Source organism: Oncorhynchus mykiss, chromosome 21 (genome assembly GCF_013265735.2).
Source record: "Oncorhynchus mykiss isolate Arlee chromosome 21, USDA_OmykA_1.1, whole genome shotgun sequence".
In the NCBI taxonomy this organism is placed as follows: domain Eukaryota; kingdom Metazoa; phylum Chordata; class Actinopteri; order Salmoniformes; family Salmonidae; genus Oncorhynchus; species Oncorhynchus mykiss.
The window spans coordinates 27,008,579-27,023,964 of record NC_048585.1 but is presented as its reverse complement, the minus strand read 5'-3'; the positions used below and the strand labels follow the sequence as shown (position 1 = coordinate 27,023,964).

The 15,386-nt window shown below is 42.3% G+C and overlaps 1 protein-coding gene across 2 annotated transcripts in view; it reads right to left on the bottom strand.

The window, feature by feature from the left end:
• Positions 1–11,070: 11,070 nt before the first annotated feature.
• kcnd2 (potassium voltage-gated channel, Shal-related subfamily, member 2) overlaps positions 11,071–15,386 on the bottom strand; it is a 150,599-nt gene continuing 146,283 nt past the window's right edge. For both annotated transcript variants that reach the window (XM_036957498.1, XM_021577352.2), the window contains one exon: positions 11,071–15,160. In XM_036957498.1, the coding sequence (XP_036813393.1) occupies positions 14,983–15,160 (178 nt within the window). In that variant the 3' untranslated portion in view covers positions 11,071–14,982. The remainder of the gene's footprint in view (positions 15,161–15,386) is intronic.

Genomic DNA, 15,386 nt, shown 5'->3' with positions numbered 1-15,386 from the left:
AGGAGGGCGACTCATAATAATGTCGGGAACGGAGCAAATGTAATGGCATCGAACATATAGAAACCAAGTGTTTAATGCCATTCCACTCATTCTGCTCCAGCCAGTACCATGAGCCCTTCCTCCCAAATGAAGGTGCCACCAACCTGCCTGTTTTCCATTGAGAATCCATAGTATTTATAGCTAGAAGGGCAGTCTGTAAACTGCAGCTGTCATCACCCACTGAATGTCAGAAACTACCCATAAGATCCTTTAAGGCCACTGGTGATTATATTCAATGTTTGCCCTCTAGCTGTGTGCCCCCTTGCTGTGTTCACCCTTGCTGTGTACACCCTTGCTGTGTGCCCCCTTGCTGTGTGTCCCCTTGCTGTCTGTCCCCTTGCTGTCTGTCCCCTTGCTGTCTGTCCCCTTGCTGTCTGTCCCCTTGCTGTGTGCCCCCTTGCTGTGTGCACCCTTGCTGTCTGTCCCCTTGCTGTCTGTCCCCTTGCTGTCTGTCCCCTTGCTGTCTGTCCCCTTGCTGTCTGTCCCCTTGCTGTGTGCCCCCTTGCTGTGTGCACCCTTGCTGTCTGTCCCCTTGCTGTCTGTCCCCTTGCTGTCTGTCCCCTTGCTGTCTGTCCCCTTGCTGTCTGTCCCCTTACTGTGTGCCCCCTTGCTGTGTGCACCCTTGCTGTCTGTCCCCTTGCTGTCTGTCTCCTTGCTGTGTGCCCCCTTGCTGTCTGTCCCCTTGCTGTCTGTCCCCTTGCTGTGTGCCCCCTTGCTGTCTGTCCCCTTGCTGTCTGTCCCCTTGCTGTCTGTCCCCTTGCTGTGTGCCCCCTTGCTGTCTGTCCCCTTGCTGTCTGTCCCCTTGCTGTGTGCCCCCTTGCTGTGTGTCCCCTTGCTGTCTGTCCCCTTGCTGTGTGCCCCCTTGCTGTGTGTCCCCTTGCTGTGTGTCCCCTTGCTGTGTGCCCCCCTTGCTGTGTGCCCCCTTGCTGTGTGTCCCCTTGCTGTGTGTCCCCTTGCTGTGTGTCCCCTTGCTGTGTGCCCTCTAGCTGTGTGCCCCCTTGCTGGGTGTCCCCTTGCTGTGTGCCCCCTTGCTGTCCCTCATCAAAGGACTCTGGTCATCGTTGGCTTTCAACAAGGATACTCCAGAGGTGTCACTCTTAAATGCTGCTGGACGGACACATGAATGGAGAGAACTTTGGTACCAACCTAAGGGTTCCTGGGGGACAGTGATGTACTGTATGGGCAGGGTGAATGAAGGTGGCAGAGTCCCCCTTTCAAAGTACACCCTTAATCGGAGAAGCACAGGCTTGATCCCAAACTAACCCCTATGCCCCTAACTTTAGGCCCTCATTGATTCCTACTGTATGCACTAAAAGTAGTAGCTGGGAATAGAAAGGCATCAGCAATATTGTCACAGCTCCAGCTAGGCCTCCATGTTGGCAGCTTTCTGACAGTTTCACTCATTTCAGATCAGCAACAACAAACCAGAAAGTGTGTAATGGAAGTGGTTATGGGTTGGTTCAAGGTCACAGAGAGACAGGCGATTGGGCCAGTGTATATTGAGTAGCAACTTTAACTTAGACATTTTTGATGGAGGGGAAAAAAGTGCCTGTTTAGAAGAAGAGTAGAATGGATGGATGAGCCTACAGTTAAAACCCTGTTGTCTCTCTCTCTCTCCCTCCCTCCTTCTCCTAACTCCTTCCCTCGTTCTGTTCACTGCTTGACAATGTGAAGGATATGATTTATGGAAGAGGGAAAGGCGTGTAGCGCCCCTGTCACAGTGGGTTACAAAAGACATATTGTTTTCTTGCTGCCGCTGTCTCTCCCCTCCTCTCTACCTCCTACGTCTATTCACTTATTCATCCTAGTGGGATACGTGTGTGTGTGTGTGTGTGTGTGTGTGTGTGTGTGTGTGTGTGTGTGTGTGTGTGTGTGTGTGTGTGTGTGTGTGTGTGTGTGTGTGTGTGTGTGTGTGTGTGTGTGTGTGTGTGTGTGTGAGAAAGAGAGAAACAGTGTAGTGTACAGACAGTAAGCCTCTTCATTCCTCTTTCCTCACATACCAGTCGAAAGTTTGGACACACCTACTCATTCAAAGGTTTTTCTTTATTTTTTTATTATTTTCTACATTGCAGAATAATAGGGAAGACATCAAAACTATGAAATAACACATATGGAATCATGTAGTAACCAAAAAAGTGTTAAACAAATCAAAATAGATTTTAGATTCTTCAAAGTAGCCACCTTTTGCCTTGATAACAGCTTTGCATACTCTTGGCATTCTCTCAACCAGCTTCATTTGGAATTCTTTTCCAACTGTCTTGAAGGAGTTCCCACATATGCTGAGCACTTGTTGGCTGCTTTTCCTTTACTCTGCGGTCCAACTCATCACAAACCATCTCAATTGAGTTGAGGTCAGGTCATCTGATGCAGCACTCCATCACTCTCCTTCTTGGTCAAATAGCCCTAACACAGCCTGGAGGTGTGTTGGGTCATTGTCCTGTTGAATAACAAATGATAGTCCTACTAAGCACAAACCAGATGGGATGGTGTATCGCTGCAGAATGCTGTGGTAACCATGCTGGTTAAGTGTGCCTTAAATTGTAAATAAATCACAGACAGTGTCTCCAGCAAAGCACCCCCACACCATCACATCTCCTCCTCCATGCTTCACGGTGGGAACTACACATGCAGAGATATCCTTTCACCTACTATGAAAGGATAGACACGGTGGTTGAATCCAAAAATTCCACCGGTCTAATGTCCATTGCTCGAGTTTCTTGGCCCAAGCAAGTCTCTTCTTATTATTTGTGTCCTTTAGTAGTGGTTTCTTTGCAGCAATTCGACCATAAAGGCCTGATTCACGCAGTCTCCTCTGAACAGTTGATATTGAGATGTGTCTCTTACTTGAACTCTGTGAAGCATTTTTTGGGGCTGCAATTTCTGAGGCTGGTAACTTGAATTAACTTATCCTCTGCAGCAGAGGTAACTCTAGGTCCTCCTTTTCTGTGGTGGTCCTCATGAGAACCAGTTTCATCATAGCGCTTGATGGTTTTTGCAACTGCACTTGTAGAAACGTTCAAAGTTCTTGACATTTTCCACATTGACTGACTTTCATGTCTTAAAGTAAAGTAATGATGGACTGTTGTTTCTCTTTTTTTATTTGAGCTGTTCTTGTCATAATATGGACTTGGTCTTTTACCAAATAAGGCTACCTTCTGTTCATCACTCCTACCTTGTCACACAACTGATTGGCTCAAACGCATTAAGGAAAGAAATTCCACAAATTAACTTTTAAGGAGGCACACCTGTTAATTGAAATGCATTCCAGGTGACTTCCTCATGAAGCTGGTTGAGAGAATACCAAGAATATGCAAAGCGGTCATCAAGGTAAAGGGTGGCTGCTTTGAAGAATCTCAAATATAAAATATATTTAGATTTTTTAATAAAACTTATTTTGCTTACACGATTCCATATGTGTCAGTTCATAGTTTTGATGTCTTCACTATCATTCTACAATGTAGAAAATAGTAAAAATAAAGAAAAACCCTGGAATTAGTAGGTTTGTCCAAACTTTTGACTGGTACTGCAGATATATATAGGCCTAGATCCCTTTCTCTCTGTTCTTAGTCTCTGTCTAACTGATACAGATCTATGATATTTTGCTCTCTGAATTTAGTTTTGAATAACAGTAGAGAAGTCATGGAGAAAGGACTGTCTTAATCCCACAAGTCTCTTTGGAGACAAGCGGGTCATTGCTTTAGGACAAATTCACAGTAGACATGGGGACAGAGGGATACAAACACATACTCTCCCTCCCCTCCCTTTCTCTCTCGGTGTACAGTAAAAGGAGCCAGCGGCAGAAATAAAACCATTACCCTCTGACCCCTGTGTAAAAATAGCTGGGGGAGAAATAGTCTATGTGCTGGCATGCTCTTTGGGTAAGTCCCACTTCAGTTTTCCCCCTGATGCATGTCATCTGCAATGCACCCTGGGAAGCTGAGGGACTACACATCCTCCCAAAACATCTCAATTACTAACTCCCTGATGAGAAATATGCTAATACAGATAGACAAATGTGCGAGCACACACACACACACACACACACACACACACACACACACAGGCAAAGACACACACACACACACACACACACACACACACACACACACACACACACACACACACACACACACACACACACACAGGCAAAGACACACACACACACACGTACACGCACACGCACACACACACACACACACACACACACACACACACACACACACACACACACACACACACACAGGCAAACACACACACACACACACACACACACAGGCAAAGACACACACACACACACGCACACACGCACACACACAGGCCAACTCCCTGTGATATGCTAATACATTCACAATGCAGAGAGAAATTACCCTGGGAGATAGACTCTCCTGCTCCATATTGTATGGCTGAGATTGGACAAGACTGCACCCCCTCACCCCATCATGTCCCCACTCACAGCTATAGGACTATCATTATATAGTGTCTTCAGAAAGTATAAAACCCCTTGACTTTTTCCACATTTTGTCTTGTTACAAAGTGTGATTAAAATTGATTTAATTGTCATATTTGGTCAACGATCTACACTGTCAATTGTACAACATTTGATTGTGCAACATGTGCCATTATTCTTTTCAAAATTCTTCAAGCTCTGGCAAATAGGTTGTTGATCATTGCTAGACAACCATTTTCAGGTCATGCCATATTTTTTCAAACAGATTTAAGTCAAAACTGTAACTCGGCTCCTCAGGAACATTCACTGTCTTCTTAGTAAGCAACTCTAGTGTAGATTTAGCCTTGTGTTTTAGGTTATCGTCCTGCTGAAAGGTGAATTAATCTCCCAGTTTCTGTTGGAAAGCAGACTGAACCATGTTTTCCTCTAGGATTTTGCCAGTGCTTAGCTCCATTCCGTTTCTTTTTTATCCTAAAAAGTCATCCTGAGTCCTTTAACAATTACAAGCATACCCATAACATGATGCAGCGACCACAATGCTTGGCAATTATACAATTCTGTTATGTGTTGTATTGGATTAGCCCCAAACAAAACACTTTGTATTCAGGACAAAAAGTGAATTGCTTTGCCACAGTTTTTGCAGGATTACTTTAGTGCCTTGTTGCAAATAGGATGCATGTTTTGGAAAAACAATTATTCTGTACAGGCTTCCTTCTTTTCACTCTGTCAATTAGGTTAGTATTGTGGAGTAACTACAATGTTGTTGATCCATCTTCAGTTTTCTCCTGCAGCCATTAAACTCCGTAACTGTTTTAAAGTCACCATTGATTGGACTCATGGTGAAATCACTGAGTGTTTTTTGTCCTCTCCGACAACTTATCCATTTTAAATTCAGCCTGTAACACAACAAAATGTGGAAAAAGTCAAGGGGTGTGAATACTTTCTGAAGGCACTGTACATTTTGTATCAACAGCAGTTCTTTGGTGCAGAAGTTACACTGAAATATGTGGGTATACAACATAGCGTATAAGTAGAAATACGGTAGATTATATTGGTGCAGCAAAGCAGACCATACATTGACTTTGAAAACATCTAAATGTTGATGTCAAAAGAAGACAACCAGTCTTATATAAGTATTTTAATAGGACAATCATTTATTCTATTTACTAATAGACACTAAACCGGACTAAACAATTGCATTTTATTTTTTTAATATCTTTTCAATAATTCATATACAGTATTTTTGTCAACACAAGCTGTAACAGATCAAAAGTAATCGTCATATAATCATCCTTTTAATTTCTTCAATTTACATAATCTCATGTACAAGACCTAAGTACACTCCTTCACCCCTAAAAGTGTTTTCACTTAGGCATGGAAACTGAAAGACAGAGGCTTGTGTCCCAAATGGCACCCTACTCCCTATATAGTGCACTACTTTTGACCAGAGTCCTATGTGCCCTGATCAAAAGTAGTGCACTATATAGGGAATAGGGTGCCGTTGGGATGTATCCAGAGACAACGCCTGTCCTTGTGCGACACTAAACCCAAAGTTCTCCAACAAACGCATGCATTTTCTCTTAGAAAAATATTAAGCCGGTTCTTAAAATGTGGTGGAGCAGAAGGCTAACTAAAATAAGACACTAGAACCTTCGGTGAAAATGATTTTTAAAAACGACTAAACCATGATGATTTTTACTACACCAAAGAACAATTTACAGCACATGTGTACTAGCAACATTTGTAATAATTTTTTTCTCTTTACATGAACAAAAAAAGATATTGATATTGATATTTTAAAAAATATGTATTTGTGTTTCTCTATTGTCTCTCTCCCACTCTCTCTGCTCTCTGATACAAAGCATATCTTTACCAACAAACAAAAAAAATTGTTGCATATGTCACATCATAGTCAAGCAGTGATGGTGAAGTGGACAGATTTGGGGGCGGGTGGTGGGAAAGAGGCAGGGGTTGGAGCAGGGGGTGTGGCATTCGCTTCAGCAGTCTCAAGAGCCACGTTCAGTCCACCAACGTCAGCCATCTTGGAAAACGGAAAAGCGGGAAAGAAAATCGTCACCGGAAACGAAAAGTTCTCGATAAAACCTCCCGAGATCTCACAGCCGAGAAATAGAACATCTTTAAATCAGCTCGCTGGATTTTAAAGTGTCATTCAATGTATTTGCATTGATTTCGTTGTACTGATTTGGAATGGTTACAGGATTCCATCCCCGCCAAGCGCTGAGAGTGTTCTAGCTACGGTGATAGCTGAGCTATCAGTCACGACAAGACAGAATTATCATAGAGCGTCAGCTCAATAAACACTTTCAGTCAATCACGTTTGGTCGACTGGTACAGGAGCTTCCTTTGCACTTTGATTTTCGTTTTCCATACCAAACCCCCATTTGGTGATAAAATATGGAGGCCTGTGTGGTACAAATCAGGAACAAAACAAACTTCATACTGTCTGTAGCAAACCAACATGCACTTCAAATGAACAGAGACCTTCAAAATAGAAGTCTAATCACAGTTTTATCCTCATATTCAGAAGAAAATCATCTTTGTATCAAAATGGAATGGACTCAAATATCAGTGTGTTCATTTAAGACTTCCTCTATTCCCCTCAGTCAATCTGCTTTAGCATGTCCACGCTGCATAAAACAAGACAAAACACAACATTGGGGTTTGGATAAAACACATCGATATATCTATAAAAAACCTCAATAAACCCTCAATAAAATAAACAATAAACCCATTTCAAGGTCAGGCATCATGTGGGTGCTGCTTTGAATGATAAACCACGACAAATGAAGTAGTCAACTCTGGTTGAGAGAGAGGGATAGTTTCAAAATGGCATCAAAGGTATTCAGTATTCACAATGGCCATTCGGTTAGAGAGGACAGGACGGACAGGAGAGGAACGATCATCTCTTTCATACAAATAGGTACACGAGTAAGTCAGCTCTGAGAGAAAAGGCGAGTGTGATATGCTAGATCACCAATATATACAGCACACACACCGAGGACTCAACCCTAATTGCTCATGCTAATGTCACACATACACATACAGGTGAGAGCAATGGGGTCATGCGCACACACACGCACACTCACAGAGCCCTCCCTACACACACAGTAGCCCTCCCTAAACAATTGATTCCCATTCAAAATCTTACCCTTAACCTTTACCTTAACACTGACTTGCAATATACAGACAGAGCAGAAAGTTGCAATAGGCCCGCTCAACCCAAGGTTTGATACCAGCACAAACAGAAACCCTCTTAAACCAAACCTTAACCTGAACCCTAACCCTAAATGTAACCCTAACCCTAAACCTAACCCCTAAAATAGCCTTTTTCCTTGTGGGGACCGGCTAAATGTTTCCACTTGTCCGAATGTTCCTTATCAGGCCATTCTGGTGAATTGTTAGGACATTATGATCCTGATAATATTGGAAACCATGTACACACACACCCACATGCACACACTTTTCAAGACTTTTTGGGGAGTAAAAATGTATTCCAATTCAAAATCCTATTTTCCCTAACCCCTAAACTAACCCTTAACCAGAGTATGTGAGCGGAGTTGAGCGGTAGGAAACCCTGCTCACTGCTCATGGAGTTGTGCATGCACACAGCTCCACGTTCTTTCCAACCACTCCCTTAAAAAAACGCTCCTCTCTCACCAGAAAGAAAACTGCTGCTCCAAATCCGCTCCATTCATTAAAATCACTATTTAACCAACACCCATCTATTGTTGTGACTGCTTGGACCCACCATTTGGTTTTGAAGTATTGAAACCAAACTATATGATTTGAATGAAAAGTATTATAATAAAAATGAAACGGTGAATGTAAGAAGTGCTCATCATTTCAAATAGACTATATGTCACATTAAACAGCATATAAACCAGTGTTGTGTTCGAGACCACCTAAAGCAAGATCGATTCAAGACCAAGACCAGGAGTGTGACAAGGTGTCCGAGACCGAGTCAAGACCGAGACCAGAAAAATGTGAGACCATGATTGCAATTTTGTCAAATAACCAATATAATAAGAGTTCAGAATGTCCAGTATTTCTGTGTTCATATTTCAGAATAACATGTGGATTCTTTAGAATTCCGAATAGTGAAGAAATGTATGTTGATGAAAATAGAGCCACTCTACATATATTACTAACCCAAACACAGTGGAGCACAATGGGCCTTCTACGCCTTCAGAGAAGGGCTAAGGATTTATAAAATAATTATTATAATAATATAATAATAATGATAATTATATTATTTTCAATTATGTTTTGATTTAATCTATTTAGTTTTGTTGAAAAAGAAAGGTTTAACACTGAATAGAAAAAAAGATCCAATCAGGGTTCTCTTTGCTGGTCTCTGGGGAGATAAATCTAGCTAGCTAAATCAGTCCTTGGCTATCAGAATATAGATACATGCATCCACCATTCAACTGTATTAGGGCACAAATTTGGAGTGACAGTAGAATAAACCAATCATATTTTGACTTAATAGTTGGGACCGTTTTTTCCAAAATGTTTGGAAACTTTTGCCTTCTTGACGGCCCAACGCAATAACGAGCAGTAGTTTTCCCACGGTCTAGCTAGCTAGCATTTGTTGTCGGCTAATTTGCAGCAGTTGCAGCAGGTGTTATCAATTAATAGACACTGCAGTAAATAAAACCGAATGAAAACACCTGTCTTGTCCAGGACCGGAGTCTACACACCGGTGAGCTATAGCCAATCAGAGCTACAGTAGGCCTTTAAACAAGCCATTTTCCACACAGGCCTGCCATCATTGACTTTGAACTGGACTGTGTGTTTACAGGCAGTTGCAACAGCACGACTTTATATCATTAGAGCGCTTTAGCAACAAGCCACAAAATTGTAGTCTCCTCATCCTTCTGCAGCTTGCCTGCCAATGCATGCTTGTCCCAACCAAATACCCAAGCTAACTGGTAAAAGTTGGCTAACTTGCTAGCTAGCTACACAAATGAGAGAACACCTCACTCTGACCATTTTACTCAACGTAGCAGAGCTGGTTAGGCTGTTTACATGTTATCTAGAGCGTTCTTCACTAACTATTACTTTTTTTGTCTACGTTTACTGACACTGGTCATATTCAGCGGGTGTTGCACATTCGTAAATTCATCAGTTGTTTTGCACTCTGGCACACTTAGACGAGAGTACTCTTAAATTTGAGGAGATAGCCAGAGTGAATTTGTGAACGCAAGAGATACAGTTGAAGTCGGAAGTTTACATACACATAGGCTGGAGTCATTAGAACTTGTTTTTAAACCACTCCACAAATTTCTTGTTAACAAACTGTTGTTTTGGCAAGTCGGTTAGGACATCTACTGTGTGCATGACACAAGTAAATTTTCCAACAACTGTTTACAGACAGATTATTTCACTTAAAGTTCACTGTATCACAATTCCAGTGGGTCAGAAGTTTACATACACTAAGTTGACTGTGCCTTTAAACAGCTTGGAAAATTCCAGAAAATTATGTCATGGCTTTAGAAGCTTCTAATAGGCTAATTGACAATATTTTAGTCAGTTGGAAGTGTACCTGTGGATGTATTTCAAGGCCTACCTTCAAACTCAGTGCCTCTTTGCTTGACATCATGGGAAAATCAAATTAAATCAGCCAAGACCTCAGTAAAAAAATTGTAGACCTCCACAAGTCTGGTTCATCCTTGTGAGCGATTTCCAAATGCCTGAATGTACCGCGTTCATCTGTAAAAACAATAGTACGCAAGTATAAACACCAAGGGACCACTCAGCCGTTATACCGCTCAGGAAGGAGACACGTTCTGTCTCCTAGAGATGAACAACAGCAAATTACCTTGTGAAGATGCTGGAGGAAACAGGTACAAAAGTATCTATATCCACCGTAAAACGAGTCCTATATCGACATGACCTGAAAGGCCACTCAGCAAGGAAGAAGCCACTGCTCCAAAACCGTCATAAAAAAAACAGACTACGGTTTGCAACTGCACATGGCGACAAAGATCGTACTTTTTGGAGAAATATCCTCTGGTCTGATGAAACAAAAATAGAACTGTTTGGCCACAATGACCATCGTTATGTTAGGAGGAAAAAGGGGGAGTCTTGCAAGCAGAAGAACACTATCACAACCGTGAAGCACGTGGGTGGCAGCATCATGTTGTGGGGGTGCTTTGCTGCAGGAGGGACTGGTACACTTCACCCTATAGATGGCAACATGAGGTAGGAAAATTATGTGGATATATTGAAGCAACATCTCAAGACATCAGTCAGGAAGTTAAAGCTAGCTTGCAAATAGGTCTCTCCAAATGGACAATGACTCCAAGCATTCTTCCAAAGTTGTGGCAAAATGGCTTAAAGACAACAAAGTCGGACCAAAATTCACCCAACCTATTGTGGGAAGCTTGTGGAAGGCTACCCGAAACGTTTGACCGAGGTTAAACAATTTAAAGGCAACGCTACCAAATCCTAATTGAGTGTATGTAAACTTCTGACCCACTGGGAATGTGATGAAAGAAATTAAAGTTGAAAGAAATCATTCTCTCTACTATTATTCTGACACTTAAAATAGAGTGGTGATCCTATCTGACGTAAAACAGGGATTTGTTTCTAGGATTAAATGTCAGGAATTGTGAAAAACTGAGTTTAAATGTATTTGGCTAAGGTGTATGTACATTTCCGACTTCAACTGTACACTAACTGGATAACACACTCAAGTTCTTGCTAGGTAACCAAATGACACCTGCATGTGTAGCTGTGTTTAGCCACCGAAAAACAATGAGGGGGAAAAGTCAGTCACTCATTATATTCATTATGCATTGAACTGCATCCATCTATTCTGCCAACAATGCCTTAGTGCAAGTCATGGAACGTTGAGTCAAGTGTAAACTATTTTTAAAATCTCTTATAAAGTTGGTTTTGTAGCATAAACTGGGAGTTTTATATTTTTGACTGATATTATGATTGTCTGTATGTTTTATGTCTGCAAAGTAGTTAAAACGCTGTCAGTTCCACTGTCATAGGTGCTAAACCTGGAATGTTTTTACAAAATGTACAACAAATAGTTGTACATTTTGATTGGGAAATGCTTAATGGTTGTGTTTTGTAGTCTTATGATTGGGACCTACTGGCTTATTATGTCCGGGTTTATGGACTGCTTATCCTTTATCACCATGCTGTGTGTGACTGCTGTCTTTCCATCAGCCCTAAGCAGTGGCGTAGTGGTTGGTACCTGGAGAAGTGGGTATACTCACATTTTGCTACACAGTTCCAATCGCCCCCGCCCAGCGAAGGAATGGCAACCTGTGTTTTCCAATAGATGTTTCATATTTTCACTCTCAAAATTTGAAAAAACACAAAAATGTAAGGTCTAAGTCCACAACAATGCTTAAACTACATCAATCTGATTGGGTAAGCCTGTGAGCTTGACTCCCCAGTGGGTGGTTCTGTCCACCCAGGCCCATCCATGTCTATGCTCCTGATGCAAGCAGAACATGATGACAATTGCGCATCAAAAATTGCCTACTAACCAACACTTGTGATTGTGTAGGCTACTTTGTGCATGATTTCTCTATTGTACCACATAATTGATACATCGTGTACCTCCACTACACTACTTTGGTATGCACCAGTAGGGATTAATAAGCAGTCAGTATACATAATGCCCACTGAAAAAAAGTGGGTATACGGTTTATACCTGCGAATAGCATGGTATTACGGTTGCTGTTCTTTCAGAATCACGAACCTGTCACACACCGAAGGCCTATAGGTTCGCCACTGCGCAAACATGTCTGTAATATATAGAAAGTATGTTAACATACTGTACTAATGTTTCAAGAAATGAGTGTATATTTGGCCTGGCGAAGCAGATTTATGCGCTGATTGAATTGAAGCTGATATTACTCGTTTTTTTTACTTCGCTGGTCTCAGCTGGTCTCGGGAGAAATTTGAGTCCTCACTGTCCTAGACCGAGTCAAGACAGAGTACAGATGTTTCCGACACCGAGACAAGACCAAGACACTCAATACGTGGTCTCGAGACCGGACTTGAGACTCGAGTACTACAACACTGATTAACACTCGAAATAGGTCAGGAGCCAGACAGGAAGCCTAATAAGGAACGGAAATGAAGTACTTAGGCTATATTATTTCAATTATTTCAAGGCTATAGCCTACAAAGAAATGCATTGTGACGCATTTGCGAATGCGACACACTTGGCTGGTAGGAAGACAAGGACGTTAAGCGCTCTATCCGTGCTTCAAAGCCACTGTGGATGGTAAACATCCTTTTGTCCACCCTTGCTAGGCTGGGCAGAGTTTTTTTTCTTCTTCCATAGGTAGGCCTAAAGGCAGTGTTGTAAAGTACTTAAGAAGTTTTTGGGGGTATCTGTACTTTACAATTTCTATTTTTGACAACTTTTACTTTTACGAAAGACAATCATTTTAATCCATACATTTTCCCTGACACCCAAAAGTGCTCACTATATTTTGAATGCTGAGCAGGACAGGACAATTGTCCAATGTATGTGTTTATCAAGATACCTTTCCTGGTCATCGCTACTGCCTCTGATCTGGCGGACTCACTAAATAGACATGCTTAATTTGTAAATTATGTCTGAGTGTTGGGGATAGCCCCTGGCTATCCGTAAATTAAATAATAATAATATATTCATATAATCATATAATTATATAATAATATAATCAATTTGAAATGATTTATACTTTTACTTTTGAACTTAAGTATATTAAAAACCAAGTACTTTACTCAAGTACTACTTTACTGGATGAATTCACTTTTACTTTAGTCATTTTCTATTAAGGTATCTTTACTTTTACTCAAGTCTGACAATAAGGTACTTTTCCACCACTACAAGTTTTTTAGGCAAAATAACCCAACCAAAACGGAAAGCTCCTTGACAGTTGGAATATGCCAGGTCTTTTGGGACAAAATCAAGTAGGGACTATTGTATGAATAAAGCAAAAATGACGGAAACTTTTAAGAGATCTGATTTCTAGCTTATAAATACCTTGCTACAATGACACACTTAATGAGCTACCCACTCGTTCCTTTCTTTTAGCATGTGCACGTCATAAGTACACCATCATACTTTCGGGATATGTGTCTTTTCAGATTCCACTATGATTCTTTAGTTGTGGACACATCACTGCACACTACATCACTGCACTCCCTCTCTTGCTCTAGGCCGTCATCTTTATAAGTCACCTTGATTTTGCAGCTGTCAGTAGCTAAAGAAAGGGGCTATAGCAGCACACAAGTAGACTAAACATGCGTGCTTACTCGGGCATGCCCTGGGCTAGTGAAATGAGCGCTACTGGAGAATGAGCGCTACAAAATTGGATTGGGCAAGAAGGATGACGCTCCAGCCTTTGAGAATCGCGCTCTGCGCTCCAGTCAAATTGAGCACGCTCCGCTCCTCGCTACGCTCCAGCTCCGTTCCACTTCACTTGCATACTCTGCCCTTAACCTAACCTTAACCCTAACCTTAACCACAAACCTTTAACCCTAAACCTTAACTCCTAACCCTAACCTTAAACGTAACCCTAACCTTAACCCCAAACCATAAAACTAACCCTTAAGCCTAAAATTGAATTTTAACAAATTCAGTCCTGACTTTTCAAACATGTTCTTGTTTTGTTACCTTGTCCGGACATTCTGGTCCTGATAAGGTAGGAAAATATGTACACACAGTGCATACACCCCCTTGCTCTCCTTTTTGTCAAAATGTTTTAAATGACTTTTTCTTTTCTCTCCTACTCCACACATTTCAGAACATGGCAAATATACATTTGCTCTAGTCAAAACTCATGGCCTTAACAAACAATAAAAACCAATACAAATTCCACCTCCCCCATTTCGGTTTTAAGACATCACATTTAAAGACACACAATATAGAAAAAAATAGTAATGGTAAGTTTTCCCTTGGAGAGTGTTTGGAGGGAGTAGCTGCAGTTAGACAAGGTGGCTAGGGAGTAGCTGCAGTTAGACAAGGTGGCTAGGGAGTAGCTGCAGTTAGACAAGGTGGCTAGGGAGTAGCTGCAGTTAGACAAGGTGGCTAGGGAGTAGCTGCAGTTAGACAAGGTGGCTAGGGAGTAGCTGCAGTTAGACAAGGTGGCTAAATGCTCTCCAGTTGTGTGTCCTTTGTAAGGCGCTAATCTCAGTCGCCACGGCAACGCAGTCTCTCCCCACCAAAAAAATCCAAGGCGGAGCTTTGTGCTGCAGCTTCACACTGCAACTTTATTTCACCACAAGAGCAGACGTGTAGTAGCTACGTGTAGGAAAACAAAAAGGGTCCTGCAGCCTAAACTGTCCCCCCTAACCACCACACCACACCTCCCCTGACCCCTTCCCCCCTGCAAACACCGTTCTCTGATTGGAGCAGGGAAGAGTCTCTCTTCTTTAACTCTCTCTATCTCTCTCTCTCCGTGATAGGGTTGCCATGGTGATGATGGTGGTTTGGTGGGGAGGCGAGGGCCCTAGAGGGCGGACACTCTGACGATGTTGGCCTGTGAGTAGTCGGGGGAGGAGGCAGAGCCGTCGTCCTCGGGCGTGGTGACGGGCGGCGTGGGCAGCGTGATGACGGCCGCCGTGATGTAGGGCTGCTTGCAGTTCAGAGGCACCGTCTCCTCGAACTTAGCGTTCAGATTGGAGCGACTGGAGATGGGGGGGGAGAAGAAGAAAGGTGAAATAGACAGGGACAAAGAGGATGGCCAGCCAGAGAGAAAGTGGTCCAGTGTTTAGTAACACAGAGAGACAAGACAACTGTCCATGGCCAGGGTTCCCAGGCCAGACCAGTGGGACCACACATACAGCAACACCATGCCACAGCTGGACATAGCCAGCATACCAACACACTGACTCACCATGGGAGGAGACTGGC